This window comes from Numida meleagris, chromosome 4, assembly GCF_002078875.1.
Source record: "Numida meleagris isolate 19003 breed g44 Domestic line chromosome 4, NumMel1.0, whole genome shotgun sequence".
In the NCBI taxonomy this organism is placed as follows: domain Eukaryota; kingdom Metazoa; phylum Chordata; class Aves; order Galliformes; family Numididae; genus Numida; species Numida meleagris.
In genome coordinates this window covers 20,242,721-20,260,748 of record NC_034412.1, presented here as the reverse complement: position 1 = coordinate 20,260,748, position 18,028 = coordinate 20,242,721, and the positions used below count along the sequence as shown (strand labels likewise).

Here is an 18,028-nt window from a genome sequence, read left to right as displayed (position 1 = left end):
GTTCTACCTGGTCATGAAATAGTGTTGTTTTTCTAAATGAAAAAAGAAATTGAGGTGTCAGAGTGGTTTTTGCTTACTTATGTATGTGAGGAAGAGGACTCTAGCTAGGGTGATTATCAGAGCACAGAAGCCTCTTGGCAATACTCATGAAATCCTGAAGGAGACATGAGAATGTCTTACTGAGTCCAGTTGGTTTTGGTTGGTTGCTTGTGTCCTGCTGAGCTTGTGCTCTAAGTCTGGGGTCTTTCAGTTCCCCGTGTACTATTGTGGAAGGGAGGCTGTTGCATAGCTGGCATGCAGGTTGCCTGTTGGAATGGTTGTATCAGGAACCACACCAGACTGTTTCTGTGAGACGGCTCCTGACCAGTGACAAGGTGTTTCCTCAACTCGGGGGTAAAGATGCTGGTATTTGGGGTTGTTCCCTCTGTGCTCGTGCGAACGATCTGCTTTCAGGCTGCTGCATGCCAGCAGGGCTGCTCTCCTGGGGGAGCTGCTAAGTGGGTTTATCTGTGCTGTGGCCAGGAGCTGGATCGGTCTTTCCTTCCAAACTGATTAGCTTAATCCATCACAAATCAGAGGAGTTCCCTGAAGAGGCAGCTATTACAAAGACAATCTGTTGCATTTTGTCCTTACATGAGATACTTAATCTTCTGTGGATTCCCTGAGGACATGGGGGATTTTAGCTGTTGGTTACTGTTAGGACCCAGTAGCTGACTGCTTGGAGTATCCCTTTCCAGTTTGCCTGTGGATTGTTGCCCTTATGTCCCTGTAAGATGCTGTAAGAACATCCTCTGGTGAGAAATCATCTCTTAAATCTGTGCTGCCTCGAGAGCATGCCTGGAGCCTGTGATGCAGCATTAGTCACGCCGAGCGCTCCCTGGGTGGGGAGGGGGAGGGAGAGGGGGCTGCTCTCATCCTGCCCTGAGCTCTGCTGATGCCGTCAGCTGTGTGGTGACGTGGTCCTTACTCGCAGGGAGGACCTCGGGGGGGCTCAGCCCATGCGTCAGGATGAAACCCATTGCTGAGGTTAGCATGGGTCATCTGTCGGGGTGGGAGCAGTCATTGCTGGCTGGGGGCGAGGGGACAGATCAGGGGATCGCTGCTGCAACACGAGGATGGAGGCGGAGGGGAGGACTTCTTGGTTCCTATGCATCTACAAAGCATGTGGGCACAAGCACCCTGCCTTGCTCTTTGGAGCTGCTGGTGATGGGTGTACGAGAGGGAAGGAGCCCAGTCCAGGGTCTGTGCCGTAGCGCTGCGAGTTGGGGTTTCTCTTTTTGGCACCAGCTTTGCGAACTGGAAAGGCACAGCAGTGGTTTTAGTGCAAGGAGAGGGGGCTTAACAATGATGACATCTCCAGAAGTTTGTAAAACTGCTGCCAACACCTGGAACCCCTCCAGAGAAAGAGCCCACTTGGGATGTGAAATTTGGCCCTGGTGAGGCTGGGGTGTGGGAGGTTGGGCTTCACCCAAGCCCATTGGGTCAACTTCCAGCCCCAAGGCCAGCCCCAAAGACACTGCACACTGGAGACGGTGGCAGAGGCTGAGACAGGGACACCGCACCTCTTCTCTTTGGCCATCAAGGGCTCCGTGTGGCTGGATTTACAACAAACGCCCCCAAGTCCCCAGCCGCAGCCCTGCTGTCTGCCTGCCCCTTCCCCACCCAGGGCCTGTGCGCCCACCCTGTGCTCAGCATGGCCACAGCCACCAAAAGGCACTGGAAAGAAAGCAACACAGAGCAAGCTCAGGCTCTTGTTAGCTGGATATATTTTGTTTTTTCATTGCCATTGGCTTTTTTCACAGAACACTTTGCAGCAGACAAAAACTGGCATTGCAGTCTGTTGGTACATCGCTGGCATGGGCTCAGCCTTCAGCACCTCGCCGGGCCTGGGTGGTCGGCCTTGGTCCTTTCTCTTGCCGCTTGGCTTTCATCGCCTTTTGTTATTTATTTTTTTTCCCCTTTACCTTTTTTTTTTTTTGGTGCTTTTTACTTTTTTCCTCCCTTTTTAACATTTCTCAAAGCTTTCTCTGAAGGAACGGCCACTGGCTCTCGGCTAGCAGGAGACTACAGAAGAGCTCTCGGACGCGTGGGTTGGTTTCCTCCTCCCGCCTCGCAGCTGACTTGGTCAAGATAGTTTTCCAACTTGTTTTTATTACAAAAATAAAAAAATGCTCCAACTATCAGTTTTACAAGGCATACAAAAAATCTCTAAAAGGGAAACACAAGCGCAAGGTGCTGAGGTACGAAAACCTGAGGTAGTTGTTTGTGTGTGTGTGTGTGTGTGTGTATGCGTGTTGTGTTCTTGTAGAAACTTCTGCAAGGTCTTTTTCTTTCTTCAAGCCCTGGGCCAACAATGTTTTGAAAATATGTATTTTTCCCCTTGTTTCTCCCTACAATATGAAGAAAAAAAAAAAAGGGATTTATCCCCCAGAAGAGCCCTGGGGTGTTTGTTCTCTGTGGGCTGACCATGGGGCAGGCTGGTTTTGGGGTGCTAACGTTGAGCACAGCTTTGCTGGGCGGTGATGGAGACAAACAGACGGACAGAAGGAAAGGGGTGGGGGGCAGAACAGATGCAAAACCCAGTTTTGGACTTCGTGAAGCAGAGAGGAGAGGGCGTGTGAAAGGGAGAGGTTTCTCCGGTAGGAGATGGTATCCCTTCTGTTGGCTCATACAGGCAATCCCCATGGCACTGCTCTCACAGCCCTTAGGAAAACTGCTCATTAACACTTGTTTAATTGTTGTTGTTCCTGCTGGCAATCCTACAACTCTGTGCTACTGTGCATTAGAGAACCACTGGACTAGCTCCTTTCCTTAAGCCTAGAAAAGCCTGCTTTGACTAAAAACAAACATCCCACCCCTCTGACATTAAAAAACAAAAACAAGGAAAAAATTAAAAAAAAAATTATTACAAAAAAATTAAAAACCCGGCGTTAGTTTTGTTATTGATATATTAATTCTAAAATATATTACCGGCACAGACACTGGGTGCCTGATGGGATCCCCTGGCCACACCTGGCCAGGGACTGGTTGCAAAACGGGGCGTTTGAGGGAAATAATAAAAATTAGAAAAAGAACAAACAAAACAACAAAATCCCAAACCCCTCTGCCTATGTTAGTCCAACTAAAGGGATAGCGTCGGGAATCAAGTCAGGTGGAGGCTGTGGGATGGAGAGGCCGGGCGCTGCGGGGTGCAGGAGGCTGTCCCCACACTGTCCCTGCGCCCCGGGGCGCTCTTTGGTTGCTCCCTACCCGTGCAGGCAGGGGTACATTCATCAGCGGCGCTGTGCGGGAGCCTCACTTGCTGTGCTGCGAGGCAGGGGCTCCCTGAGCGTGTTTCTGCTCCTGATGCTTCACCTGCTGGACGATTTCCCTGATCTTGCGCTGTGCAGTCTGGGGAGAAAGTGAGAGGCGGCAGTCAGGGGAGTCCAGAGTGCCCAAATGCGTGCTTTATCTAGATGGAGCCTATCTTGAATTTCAGCACTAGCACCACTGGGGAGAGCTGCTGAGACACCAAGAGTGCCTCCCGGAGCCATTGGAAAAACGATGCTTGCTTAGGGCTGTCCTCGGGGCAGGCATCTGGAGACTGAACCTGGGGACATGACAGAAGGTGCAGCAAAAGCCTCACCTGGCTGGCAAAGAAATGCCCAACGATCTTAACGATGACCTCCTCGTTCTCGTCCGGGGTTTGGTCTCTGGGCACGATGACTTCCGCGCTCGTTAAGTTCTGCAGCTCATTCACCTGCAGCAGAAGGCAGAGCCCGCGTTGCCGGGACAGCCGTCCTCAGGAGGACCCAGCCCTACTGCCGTGCCTGCCGTACCGTTTTGCCACCTTTGCCTATCACGCGGCCAGCTGCAAAGGAAGGCACCTTGATGTGGGCTTCAAGCTTCACCTCTTCTTTCGGGTTGAAGAAGTTCTCTTCTTTCAGCTTCCCAAATATTCGCCCCTGGGCCTGTGGGAGGGTGATGTGAAATGTAGGAAAACAGCAGCCCACACCCCAGCACCAACAAGCAGCAACCCCCAGCACACTGGGCCCTTAAGTTGCGCTCCCATTCCCAGCACTGAGCCCACCTTGAACTGTGCCTCGGGTGGCCCTGTGATGATGACCATCCGCTCGCTGGCATCGGGACCTTCTGCTGGGGCGATCTGCAAAATGGGGGGGACAGGAGCATGTAAGCAGGCCCTGCTTTGACAAGAACCACCTGGGAGGCGCTGTCCCCAGCTCTCCATGGGGGTGCCCGGGCTTGCAGATGCTACCTAAACCCCTCGTCCCCTCCAAGGAGGGGATGAACCACTGGCACTTCTGGTGCACATCCAGCCACTGCCATCCATGTGCCTGGAGAACATCATGGTGCTGCGGCATCCCCTGGGCATGGGGATCCATGCAGAGAGCTGCAAGGATAGGACCACCACTCCATGGTGGGCACCTCCTCCTTGGGGAGCCTCTTCCTCCCCAGCAGGAGAAAGCCAGGCATGAGGCTGCTGCTCACCTTGATGGAGGCCCCTGCGAAGCGTGCCAGCTGCTTGATGTGCTGCCCCTTCTTCCCAATGATGGCCCCCACCGCCTGCGTCGGGATGAACAAGTTCACAACCTCCTGCTCTGGGAGCTGCTAGGGAGAGCAAGGGTTTATCCTTAACTCATGTGTTTTTCCATTTGCCACCCCCGATAACTGAAGCTGGGTGGCACATGACCCCCAGAGTCATCCCAGCCAGACCCTCCCAAGCAGGAGCACGGTGCTCTGCGGGGACAAGCGCTGCCCTGGGGACAGCAGAGAGGGACCCGTGCGGATGCAGGAGCACTTACGGGATGCTGATGTGGGAAGGCGCCAAGCGGGGAGGCTCCGTACAGCCCTGAGAGGTACGCCGAGGAGCTCTGCAGGGGGACAGAGAGCAGTGTCAGGGACGTCCCCAAACCCCGTGGCAGGGACATGGGGATGTCCCTCAGTCCACAAACCAACACTAAAACAACACGGTGACCAGCGGTGGTCCCCAGTGAAGACTGGATGACAACTGAATCCATGACCATTTCCCTTCTCCAGTGCCGGAAGAGAAAAAGCAAAGGTCGCAACAAGCTTGTGCTTCAGCCAATGGCATCATCTCCTGCACCACAGAACCCTGCCAGCCCCAGGGGAACAGGGAGCTCAGCACCTCCCTATTTCCCCCTTGCACCGTGAGCCTCCTTCCCTGTGCTCCACACACCACACTTCTCCAAAGCTCACGGTTTGAGCTCCAGTCACCATGGTCACCACTCTGACACTGACATGGATGCAACATTAGGAAAGCAATTCTGATTTCCTCTCAGAAAGAGCAGTGAGGCACTGCCACAGGCTCCCACGGAGGTAAGGGAGTCACCATCCTTGGAGGCGTTCCAGAGCCATGGAGATGTGGCACTGAGGTACACAGTCAGTGGGCACGGTGGGGTGGACTGGGATTGGGCCTGATGATCTTGTGTCTTTTCCAACTGTAATGATTTCTATGATTCCATTCAACACAGAGGGTATTTGGGAGCAAGGAACTGCCTGGGAGCCAACTCACTACTTCACGGTGCCTTGCTCCTTGTTTTGCTTTACGAAGCAAAGTCCTGGCTTGGGAAAGACCACGTGAAGTTTGGGTAAAGGAGCCCAGCAGCCTGCCTGGAAGGAGAACTGAAAGCTACCCCTCAGCCAACAAGCAAGAAATGCTGATGCCAAATTAGACGCTCCAACCTGCATTTCCCAAAGGTGCCAACCTGTATTTCCCATCCTCCCTGGAGAGACACATGGACAGACAGACTGACCAAGCACCCCATGGACACAAAGTGCGCTGAGATGCCTCCTGTGCTACTCCAGAGGCTGAAAGCAGGAAGGGAACAAAGAGGCTACCTTTGCTTTTAACCTGCTCCAATGCTCATTTGCTGTGAATTTAGCTACACCCAAGGGACAGAGACTTCTCTGGCTGTCACCACACATGGCCACAAGCCCCAGGGTCACGCTCAGCCGCCTCGCCGCACCACAAGCCCAACACAGGCTCAGCACTCACCGTTCTCCTCCTGCCACTCTGCTGCTGGCGTTGCCAGAAAAAAAAAAACAGTACAAAAGTAAATTAACACATGGCAAGGCATCCTCCCTGCATTTAAAGCATCTTAGCAGAGACACAGAAAGAGATATGGACAGGGAGCTGGGCTGGCTTCGCAGGTCTGCACCCTATTCCCTGGTCACCCTACAGGTGCTGAGGGACAGGAGGATGTTCTCTACCACTGAAGGGGCCTGGTGTCCTCCCTGCCCACCATCCTCATGGGATTTTGGCTTCCACGTGTCCCGGTGCGCGCCCGTGCAGCTCAGCATGGACACATGCAGGTGTAACACTACAATGTGATGGAAAGTACAGTGATAATAGTGGGGTGGCAAAGTCTTTGGCTACAAGAAGTGAGGATGAGCCCAAATGCAGCAGCCACGAATGCAGAAATGAAGGAGAAAGCTGCTTACCCTTGGAAGGCCTCAGGTAGGCAGCGATCTCCAGTGAGATCCCCTCACCTCCACTGCCAACCCTTAAATGAGGTCTGGGAAGGGGTGGATCTTGGCTCCACCCTTCTGGTCACTCAGGTACACTGAATGCACCTGAGCTCCCCTGGGTTGGCCCTGCCTTCCCACCGGGTGCTCAATCACTGGTTCAGGCTGTGACTTAGCATTTCTGCTACAGTAGGCAACACAGCCCAGGCACTCAAACACATCTACATATATATCCTTCCTAAGGTTGTACCTGCATTTACCAGTTACAAGACTCCTGGAAAAGTCAGAAGCACCTGTGTCATGTCAAGAAGAAGAGTTTCTAGTGGTGTTTCTCTCTGAAGATATGCCCTCAGCAAGCACAACCCTCCACGTGATGGCAGCAATGCCTGTGGGTCCTGCCACAGTTCAGCCCCTCTCAGGAGGTGGTGTGCCCACATCTGCAAGGCACCACCTGGCCACGACACACAGGGAGTGGATAGTGCGGGTAAAAAGCAGAGAACCACCTTCAACACATGGCACATCCAAGGCAGAGGTGAGACCAAGTTCAACGCAACATCAGGATGCAGCTCATCTACCCAGGGAGCTAAACCCGAAGTGGGACAAGCCATGGGCATTCACCATCCTCTCCACCTTGGGATGAGCATCTTCCCAAAACAGCCAAGAGCTGGAGCTCTTGCTCAAGGCTCCCATGCCATGGCTCCCACAGCTGTAGCATCAACCCAACCTCAAGAGCTATGAGGGCTCCCACAAATGAGTCCCCTCACCCCAAATTCTCATGCACTTACTGTGAAAGGGTGGTAAGGGGTGGCTGCGGCAGCGCCTCGAGCCCCCACTGAGGATGGGAGCATGGACAGCCCTGTTGAGAAGATCCCCAAAGCGCTAAGGTTCAGTCCTGGGATCAGGTTGGCCTGCTGCTAGAAAAGTAAAGACACACAGAGATGGGTAAATAGTTGAATGGGCTCTTGAGGGTTTTTAGCAGATAGCACAGCCCTGTCCATAAACAGATGGTCCCCCCAGCTCCATTTTTTTCTGGTTGCCTCAGCAGTGGCTCTGAAGCAGTGGGATGTCAGAGGGGTGGGCTGGGAGCTTACATTGACGGCCACAATGTCATTCTCATAGGCTTCTCGCAGCTTCTTCATGATCTCCACTTCAGCATTAGAGCACGCCTCTGTGCTGCCCTTCACCGTGATGGTCCTCTCAGGGTTATAAATAGTTAAATCCTGCAAACTGGCCCACATTCAGACAGAACAGGAGATGCTGTTACATTTCATGACAAAAAGAATGGAAAACTATCAAAGCAGAGAACAGGATCACCCTCAGGGCAGCGCGGGACTGGGTGCCATGCTCCTCCCCAGTTCCATCACCCATCCTTGATGGGGAATATGCATGGGAGGATGTGGCTGCATGGTTCAATGGCGTCTTGGTTTTGGGGGGAACCACCTGGTGTTTGCCAGCACTTACGGCGAAATGGTGATCTTCGTGCCAGTGTCCTGCTCGATCTTCTTGAGGTTCCGGCCCTCCTTGCCAATCAGCCTCCCCACCAGGCTGTTATGTGCTAGGATTTTCAAGGGGATCTCTTCCGCTCTAAAATATGGAAAAAAAACAAGATCTCAAGGCCCAGTCAGCCCAGAGACCCTTCTCTGGCAAAGGGCAGCAGCAACCCGTGGAAGGAACAGAACACCACTGCATCTCACTGCATTTCCTCAGCTTCTGGGGAACAGGAGCTCGGAGACTTCTCAAATGTGATGGCACTTCTGTATTTCACGTGGTTTAGAATCATAGAATTGTGTGAGTTGGAACAGTTTTGCTCTCGAAGTTCACCTACATGCTTCCCAGAACTGCTTGAGCTTTTGCACGCCATGGCACTGCCCAGCAAACCCACTGACACAACATGACTCAGTCAGGGGCACTTACAATTTGGTTTCATCAGCTTCCTTCTGCATGATATCGAGAATCATGCGACACGCCTCAGAGCAGCCCTCTGGTGTGGCATGGATGGTGATGGGCTTCTCAGCAGCGCCAGCATTCTCCTTTCGATGGATGTCAACCCTATGGTGAAAAAACCAGCAGAGAGAAGGCCCTGAGACAAGGCTGGTGTTGCAAGAAGGTACTTGAGAGTACAATATTCAGCTCGCTATACACAAACTGACTCATTTCAACACCTGATCCATCTCTGGGCAAAGTTGATGTACATGTACTGCCCCCTGGAAGCAGTGTTTTGCTTCCACTGGCTTAGATTGCATCTGGCCTGCGTGTGCCTCTGCCATCTGCCTGGGAACAGCGGGATGTCAACCCCCATCCAACAACACACCAAGATGGGGAACAGACCTCTGCTGGAAAGAGCCCTCAGCAGCCAGCTCTGTCCCAGCAGCTCACCCTGCTGGAGCAGGGAACAGCTCACAGCCCTCTGGCCAACCTCAATCTCTCTCTGCACAACTCCTGAGGCTGTGCAACACCACCACGTCCTCCCTGACAGAGGGACGACTTACCCGTGGTTTCCATGGACTGGAGTCGCACGTGCACGTTAACAACAGCGCTTGTACTCACGCCCTTCCATGTGAGACCAGAAAGCTTTCCCCTGTGCACCGGCCGAGCCTGTGCTCTATCTCCTTGCTCCTCCCTCGGCAGGCGGCAGGAAGGAGGCACAGGCCTCACCGTGCCTGGTAAGGGCCCTGAGAGAGAGGAGAGAGGAAAGCAGGGTAGAAGACTCCCGGGCACGAACCACACATCTTGAAGAACAGTCTTCCTCCTTCTCCACTGCACTGTGGTCCCACTGGAGGGTAACTCGGTGCAGCCATCTTGCCACTGGCTGTGCAGCCACCATCTTGCAGCCAGCCCCAATCTCCTCAGAAGGTGCCATACTCACTGTTAAGCAAATGTTACCAGTGTCACAGGTTCAGCTTTGTCATGGTGCTCGCTGGCAACTGCCAAGTTCTTGCTTTCCTAAGAGGTCCACGTCCCAACCAGGACTGTTCGCTGGTGCTGCAGGGCAAGCAAAGCCAAGGGTTGTGGAGCAAAGGGTGTCCCCCAGCACAACGCCTGGGTGATGGGGGGTCATGGCGGGTTTACATGGGTCATCTCCTCCAGGAGCCCACCAGCCAGCGCACGGGACCACGAAGGCTTCATCTACAGGGAGGGGGAGCAGCTAGGCAACCTTCCCTGGGCTAAAGGACCAGACTCCAGAAGCCTCAAATGGAACCTGGTGGTGGTCTCAGTCAAGCAATGAAGAGGAAAAAGAGTCTGATGGCTTGGCAGGCTGCGTCGCTTCAGCAGATCTCCTACAGGTCCAGTTAGAACTTCTCAACAAGGACACAGGTCCTGCTTGGACCATCCATAGAAGCTCTGGTTGATGCTGTCTCTGCTTCAGTTGTGCCTATGTTGCACAGTAACCAAGCTGCTTGCTGTCATTTGCACACGACACCTTCCAAGCTGCCCCAGACTGTGGAGCTCCATAAGGTTGACTTGCAGGACTTATTCCTTCAGAGGCCCGAGGCAGAGCTTGGCCAGCATGGGGACATCCCCTGCTAGCCCGTGACACAGCAGGGGTGGCAAAGGGATCACAAAGTGCCACCAGAGGGGACGACAGGTCCATGCTTCAGCATAGTGCTGCTGTGTCACACTGGCTTGGTGTGACAGCTGGGGGGTAACAAGGAAGAATCTGTGGCCACCACAGAGAGAATGGAGCTGGGCACCTTCTTGACTCCACAGGCAGCTGAGGTTGGTGGAGCTGGGGCACGTAGCTGTGCCTTGATACTGAAGAGGGGCTGAGGGCCACGAATGAGCTGGGTGGAGGCTCCAAAACAATGAGAATTCAAGAGAAACAAGGGCCAGGTTTCCTGCTGGCCTGCAATCCATCACAAAGGTGTATGTGTGAGAATGAGCTCAGTCTGCTAAGAAGAGATGGAACACCAGGAAGGAGCTGCTGCATCCAGGTATGTCCTCCCCACAGAGCCGGAGGGCTCCAGGCATCCCAGCACATCCCAGTGCTGTTGGTGCACAGGTCCAGTCCAGTGGGAGGACAGAGAAGGAGACAGCCATGGAAGAGGATGGCTCAGCCTGAGGTTGTCCCTAGAGCTCAGGAAGCACCTCTGGCCACTGCTGAGCACAGAAGCAGGCGTGGGAAGCCTACACCTCTGCAGCAGAAACTGCCCATACAGCACTGTTTCGGGGCAGAAAACAGGGCTTGCAGAGGAAAACTTTCCAGTCTCAGGTGGCAAGGGTGAGGGCACACCCACTGCCAAACACACCCAAGGACTCACCTGGAGAAGAAGGGCTGCGATTGGCCCAAACATGGCGCACGTTGCAGCTGGGAGGGCAGAAGGTGCCTTCACAGCTACGAAGTGGCCACGCTCCCCTCCTCACGTTGCTGCCCCCCTCCATACAAACCTCCTTTTGTCAACCAGGACACCTCTAAAACCCAGCGCCCATGAGCTCTGGGAGGAGGGGATGGTGACAAACGAGACGAGCAGAGCTCGAGCTCCGAGTTCAGCCCAAGGGACGCATGCACGCAGATCTTCAAACATTTCTCTTACCCAGGCTGGAGGTTAACTTTTCATACCAGAAAAGGCAGGATGGGCACCAGTCTTTGCCTGTTGCTGGCAGGAGCGAGCACCAGCAAAGAGAGCATCCTCCTGAGCTATGCTGAGCACTATGCTACTCTGCTCTGCAGACCATGGGGCCACACATGCTGGAGACCGTATTACAGGGATCTGCAGTGGTCAGGGTGTTTTGGAGACACCTGAGCACCAGCTGTGGCAGGAAGGAATTTGGCTCAAGCAGATGCACTATTAAGGTTTAAATAATTTCCTCTAAAAGCTTCTCTGAGAAATAAGACGCCCTGGAGGATGTTCTGGTACAGGAGGCTCATGTCCTGTGGGATCAGCAGGTTCAGGATGATGAACATGGGAGAAGACAGCTTTGGGTTAAACACAAACAAATCTGGGCAGGAACAAAGCGTGCAGGAAAACCATGCAATCAGTGTAAACATCAACATGAGAAACATGGAGAACTTCAACAAGACAGTCCTTTTGTTGCCTTTTTTTCTTCAGAAACACAAAACATCAGATTGCGGAAAAAAAGGCTTCAAATCACTATGAAAAGCCTAACCTTCACGCAACGCTTGCGCAGCAGCCCGTTTACCCCTATCTGACATCTCTAGTCATTATAGAGCACTGATAAGGAGCAAATCCCATGGGTAAAAAGTCGCCATCTCTAGGATCCCCATTTTATCACCAGATTTGACTATTTTCTCCCAAGGTTTGTCCCAGGCTATGTTCTCAGGGCAAGAGCTCTGTGACCCAAGTGATGCTGGCTGGCTGACTGCAGCGAGTGCATCCATCTCGGGGCTGGCACTCTGGCTGGCAGTGCTCTCCTGCTTTGTAAAGCACCAAGCTTTAAAATCCCCATTTCTGTCTGTTTATAGTACGCGTTCCCCTCTGAGAGCCCTACTGGAAGCAGAATCCCCCCAGGCCAGCAAGGATGAATTTGAGATGTGGGGTTGACCTGGCCAACCCCATGGGACTCCACGGCAATGGGACAAGCTCACTGCCCCCTACTGAAGCTACACCCCAAAAATACATTTGCCAACAGCTGAAAGCAAGGGGACCTACAGAGTCCTGTGGAAAGAAAGAAAACCATTTGAGGTACTTACTTGGACTGGGTTTGCTTAGTTAGGTTCTTTATGGTCAAGCCCTCCTTTCCTATGATCGCACCAACAAACTGCGTGGGCACCAGCATCCGCAGTGGGAAATCGAGCTGTTTGGGCTGCGAGGAGCCCCCTGGGGAGGAGCCCTGCTCCCTGGAAGCGTGGCCCCCGCGGCGGGATCGCTGAGGGGGCGGAGGGGAGCTCACCTCTTCGTCCGGGATGTAGGAAACCTTGAAGGAATAGCTCTCAAGCTGGTGGCCGCTGAGCTTCTCAATTGCTCTGTAAGGCAGAGAGAGAAGGGGATGATAAGGGGATGCCTTCCAGAAGTTGGTCAGATGTATCTCATGGCTCCAGGAAGCAGGAGCAGGGTTTCTGCCAATTTGGGTCCCCAACTTGACTTGTCCCCAGACGCCAAGAGGTACAGGTAGGACTCCCACCACCACAGTGGTTCTTCAGCACCTCTCCCACACCTTCCTCTCAATATTCCTCCTTCCCAGCCACTCAGCCTGGTCATACTGGTGGTAACATAGCGCATTCCCAGTTCAGGTCTGGACTTCCAACCTGGGAAAACAACTCTTTGATGGACTGCTCATATGACCTGATACCCACAGAGACCTGCAGGCTCGTAGGAAAGATAGGGTGTGGAACGCACTGCAAGTGGACACAGCTGAGAGCTGCTTGGGGACAGGAGAAGGCACACTGGGGACAAGCACAGGGCCATGGGGCAGCCCTGTCTTGTCTTGAAGGTCCACAGTGAGGGCAGTGGGGGCTGGGACCACCCCAGGTCTGCTTTCCCTCGATGCTGAAGGGCTACAGCTCTCCATGGGAAGTGCCACAGTAATGAAGACAAAGCCTGTCCTCATCACATGGAGACGCATTAGCCTCCATCCGCTCATTGGCTCACGGAAAGAAGCAAATGTGGCTGATGGGGCAAATCCTTGGCCATGCATGGTACTTCACCACATTTCCAGGACAGAAAGAAAATACAGACAAAAGGGAAAAAAAAAACAACCAAAAAAACCACTTACACTTTTGCTTCTTCTTTTGTTGCATATGTGACGTTGACAACTGCTGTTTCTGTGTCTGTGTTAACTGGGGGAAAAGCAAGACAGGGAGCGTCAGAGCACAGCACAAGATGGCTGGCACTACCACTCCATCCACTGGTACCCCATGTTTGCAGCAGAAGGCAAACCACTTCCTAATCACTGGGAAAACCACATTTAGATTTGCTAAAAGTGGCTCTTCCAGCACAGGCTGTGCTTGGGATCAGTGCTAAGGCTTTTTCACAGATGGGGACCACGCTGAGAAGAGAACCATGGAATCATGGAGCATCCTGAGTGGGAAGGGACCCATGGGGATCAATAAGCCCAGCTCCTAGCTCCATGCAGGACCACCCAAAATCCAAACCCTATGTCTGAGGACAGAAATGCCGAACCACCTTACCTTGCTCTACATTCTCCACTGTCCCGTACTGAGCCAAGAGGCCATCCAGCACCTGGGGAGAGAGCACTGAGTGGGAAGTGCGGGGCAGGAGCCAGCCCTGCTCAGATCCCACTCCAACCCCAACCTCTTCCCAAAGTCAGTTTTGGGATGAGCCATTTCCAGAAGGACTCCTCTGCTCCTCAGGGCCGTTTCCAAGCCATCTCCACCCAAAAGCTCCACCACCTTCACCCACCCACACCCCATTACCCCAGAGTGACCAGAGGAGGGCAACAGGAGGGAGCAGAGCCCAGCCCACCCCACCTCCCAGTTGGGATTTCTGGAAGGTAAACCGAAGACCACACGCGGACCAGTTCTATGGGCGCTTTGAGGGGGCACAGAGTGAGCGCGACGCTTCTCACCTCCCACTGCAGGTGTGGGGGGATGTTTCGGATCTGGATCTTTCTGCTCCTGCAAAGAGAAAGCCCCGAGTTGTGGTGGCGGGCAGGCAGCCGTACGGGGGGCTTTCTGGGAAGGAGACAGCGAGAGCCCACCAGAGTATCCTGCTGCCCAGACAGCCTCAGGGACAGCCCCAAGCCCAGCCCTAGCCACCTCCTGCAGGGCCCGAAGCTGCCTCAGGAAAGCTCCATCCCCACACAGCTGAAGTGTTTCCAAGGAAACCTCTCGACACGGCCTCCGCGCACCACAGCAGTGCAGGATGCAGGCACACATCTGCCCATGCTGCCCAGCTGCCGCTGCCACACAACCTCACGTCCCTGCACTCCTCCCTCCAGGACCCCTGCACCTCACCACTGTGTTTTAACATATGTTATTTTTCCCCTTTTTGCTGCTATTTTCAGCCCTGAGTGTCTCATGGAGCCGCCTTTCTCTGTGGCTGCACAAGTGCTCAGCCCTGTGCAGGGAATCTGCAGCCTGCTGTGGGGGGCCCCCAGCAGCCAGAGGTTTTGCAAAGCTTTGCCCTTGCTTGGGACAAGCTCCAGGTGGAGGCACGCTGGGGATGCGATGCTTTGGGTCACTCTTCCCAAAATACTTTCGCAAAACACCAGTAATGCACAGCCCCCGTTTGTGACCCTCTCTGTGCTGCACGTCTCTCCAAAGGGGGCTCTGCCAATAAAAGAAATAGAGCCCTAAAAGACATGGGGAAGCCAGAGCTGAAGAACACACGGTCTGCTGCGGCAGTACCAAACTCTGATCCCTCCAGTGGCCACGACTCCTGTCCCAGCTATCACCAGGAGGATTTCAGAGTTGGGTGCACAGCTGTAAGATCCTTGCATGGCAAGGAGCAAGATTCATCCCATCCCTTCCCACTACACCCAATACCACCCCACTCAACCCCACCCCATCCCACGTCCCATCCTATCCCACTCCATCAACCTTACTGCATCCCACCCATCCTATCCTTCTCAATCCATCCGTTCCTACTCCCATCCTGCTTCATCCCACTCTACCCCATCCCATTACACTCATCCTGTCCCACAGCATCCCACCCATCCCATTCTACCGCACATATTCCATCTCATCCCACCCATCCTGTCTCAGTCCACCCATCCTCCTGCATCCCATCACACTCATCCTGTGCCGCAGCATCCCGCCTGCCCCACTGCCCCACCTCAACACATCTCATCCTGATTCATCCCACCCACGGAATCACAGAATCATAGAGGTTGGAAGGGACCTCTGGAGATCATTTAGTCCAACCCCATGCTAAAACAGGTTCCCTACAGTAAATTACACCCCACCCCACCCCATCCCACTATTACTATTACTGAGAGTTTTTACACCAGTCCCCTGCTTGAAGCAGTGCTGGACCATGCATGGCCATCACCATGGACCTAGGGTTAATTTATTAATGATCATAATTAGTTTTACTAATTCCCATCTCTGGGAGCACCACAGGCTAATTTTAGCCCCCTCTAACTCCAACAGCAGACCCCACGATGAGCACAACTGTGCCCCATCTGCTTGGCAGCAGGCTGGGAAGAATTAATTACAATAATACACATCATCACTAACAACTGTTTAAGGATGAGCACCCGACGAGCACCACCAGCCCCCCAGCAGCGAGCTGCCCTCAGCTTGGGGGAATGGGTAAACCCTTTGCGTGGGCACAAGAGCAAAGCCTGCCCATTTCCCACAGCTTTGCTCAAACAAATTACAAACACACGAGGAGAAATAAAAAACAACGAACCACGCAAACGCCAGCATCAGGTGCTAAAGCCATGGGCACTCAGGGTGACACCCACCTGCGTTGTCCCCAGACACTGGGATCTGCTGGTCCCCCAGCTCCTGCTCGGGGGCTCCCCTTCGGATGTGGGGTTTGCATGGGGAGGGGCATGGCGGTGCTGCCCCACATCCACCAGCACAGTGCCTGGGGCTGTGCCTGACGCTCTGAAGGCATTAAGGTCCCCCTGCACACGTGACAGCGCAGCCCCAGGGACGCATTAGCGCGGGGCTGAGCACGGCGGTGTCCATCTGCCGTGGTTTTTCCAGATTAAAGGGCAGGGGGGGGAAGGAAAAAGAAAACAAACCCACACCCTCCATGTTATCTCTTTCCTCCATGGCGTTTTTTTCCCAGCCCCAACGCCAGAGGTGGCTGTGGCCATGTGCTGTGCCCTGGGGAGGGATGGTGGCACTGGGAGCCCTGGGCTGGGCACAGCAGTGGGAACAGAACCCACTGGCACAACGCAGGACTCTGCAGCCTAAGTCCTGCACCACGAAAAAGACGGAATATTGCACAAGAACACCGCACCAGGATCAGTGTGTGGGCCCCCAGTGCAGCATCACCTCCGATTCGCTCTGAATTCCATTTTGAACACAAAGCAAAGCTATTCATACCCAAACGAACCGAAAATCAAGTTTTTTTCTGCCCTGGATTTACGGCTGGCAGCACGCTGTCCTGTTCCCAGCACGTGCGTGGTGCTGCTCAAGGCTCTGCCCGCAAAGCTCTGCCCCAAAGGGACACTGCAGCCACCTCCAAGCAGTGACAGCGGCAATGGGGGGTCGGGGGGGATGGAGCCCAAGCTGTGCCCTGCGCCGGCGGGAAACAACATGGGAAAAATAATCCACCATCCAGAAGGTGCTGCAGCGCAAAAAGGACGGAAAAATAAAGTAAAATAAAACAGAATAAAATGGAAATAAAGATCAGGGGCTCCCCGGGGTTTCCAGCAACCCCCAGCACGGAGCCCCTTGCCCCCACAGCCTCTAGGGTTTAACACCTGAGGAGTAATTCCTGCTGGAAGCCAGGAACTCGTTTGGAATCGATTCTTTCTTGAAGGAATCCTTTGAAAACGGTTCCGTTGGTGGGGGCAGAAAAGGAAAGGTCCCCCCACTCCCCCCCGGGCAGCGGGAGCTCCAGTGGGGCTGTGCCCCTGCAGTGCCACCCGGAGCGCTGGGACACGAGCTGTACTGCGGTGCTCGGGTTGAGCTTTGGGTGTTCTGCTATAGTCGGCGATATTATTATTGCAATTATTACTATTAATAGCGTAATTTATCACTGCCGCTGTATTACTGTTATTTCCCCTCTCCCCCCACCAGCGGGATGCTCAGCCCATCTGTAGGGGCACGCTGACAGCACATCCCCAACCCCCACCCCCCAGTGCCCCAAGCAGAGCTCCCTCACGCCGCTGCAACCAAATCGCACCCCGCGTTCCCAAATACTCCCCTAAAATAATAAAAAAAAAGTTTTGTAACGCATTATTTAACACCCTGGCACTCAGTGCAGACACACGTGAACCCATCCTGACGGCGCAATCACCAATTTTCAACTCACAAACCACGAACTGAGATACGGAGACGTGTGGATGCGGCAGCGAGCGCCCATCGCTGCATCTCGCCCCCGGAGCGCCGATGCCCCCGAGCCCACGACAGGAACCCCGCGGGCACACGCGGGGCTCAGCCCGCAGCCCTCGCATCGCGCGTCGGTTGGGGAAAACGTGGGCTGGGGGCGCGACACTGCGATGCCGCGCTGCCCCCGGCCGGGACGCACGGCGCTCGCTCCGGGCAGCAGAGTGCTGCGGCCCACCCAGGGCAGGAGAGGTGTTCCCCGCGGGTAGGACGCGGGGAGGGGGACGGGGACACCCCTTCCCTGCGCCCGCGGCGCTGCCGGTCCCCCCCCCCCCCCCCCCCCCCCGCGCGGCGCTTCGCGGAGCGAAAGTAAAAGCGGGCGCCGCTCCCGCGCACCCCCCCCACGCGTGTGCGCGTGTGTCCATATGCACAGCCCCGTGCCCCCTCCCCCCCTTCCCCGGCAGTTCCCCGCTCACCTGAGCTTTTTGGGCACGGAATAATCCACCTCCAGCACTTTGCCGTGCAGCTCCGCTTTACCTGCGGAGAAAACGCGCTCAACACCTCGCCACCCCCCAGGACTCCCCCCAGGCGAAGCCCGTCCCTGGGCACCCCCCGCTGCCTATCCCCCATCCCCAGTTCATCACCCCCTCCCCGCAGAACGCGGCCCCACGGCGC

General features: G+C 54.6%; 1 protein-coding gene across 8 annotated transcripts in view; it reads right to left on the bottom strand.

The window, feature by feature from the left end:
• The window catches only part of IGF2BP2 (insulin like growth factor 2 mRNA binding protein 2), a 16,936-nt gene continuing 657 nt past the window's right edge, over window positions 1,750–18,028 (bottom strand). The window contains exons 2-17 of one of the 8 annotated variants that reach the window (XM_021393876.1): window positions 17,830–17,890; window positions 13,972–14,020; window positions 13,574–13,625; window positions 13,159–13,222; window positions 12,137–12,409; window positions 8,401–8,535; window positions 7,948–8,070; window positions 7,578–7,713; window positions 7,272–7,400; window positions 6,017–6,040; window positions 4,803–4,871; window positions 4,489–4,608; window positions 4,070–4,144; window positions 3,819–3,950; window positions 3,626–3,739; window positions 1,750–3,390 (exon numbers count right to left, since the gene is read on the bottom strand). In XM_021393876.1, the coding sequence (XP_021249551.1) occupies window positions 3,295–3,390; window positions 3,626–3,739; window positions 3,819–3,950; window positions 4,070–4,144; window positions 4,489–4,608; window positions 4,803–4,871; window positions 6,017–6,040; window positions 7,272–7,400; window positions 7,578–7,713; window positions 7,948–8,070; window positions 8,401–8,535; window positions 12,137–12,409; window positions 13,159–13,222; window positions 13,574–13,625; window positions 13,972–14,020; window positions 17,830–17,890 (1,652 nt within the window). In that variant the 3' untranslated portion in view covers window positions 1,750–3,294. The remainder of the gene's footprint in view (window positions 3,391–3,625; window positions 3,740–3,818; window positions 3,951–4,069; window positions 4,145–4,488; window positions 4,609–4,802; window positions 4,872–6,016; window positions 6,041–7,271; window positions 7,401–7,577; window positions 7,714–7,947; window positions 8,071–8,400; window positions 8,536–12,136; window positions 12,410–13,158; window positions 13,223–13,573; window positions 13,626–13,971; window positions 14,021–17,829; window positions 17,891–18,028) is intronic. The other 7 variants (XM_021393878.1, XM_021393879.1, XM_021393881.1 and 4 more) reach the window with 7 other exon arrangements.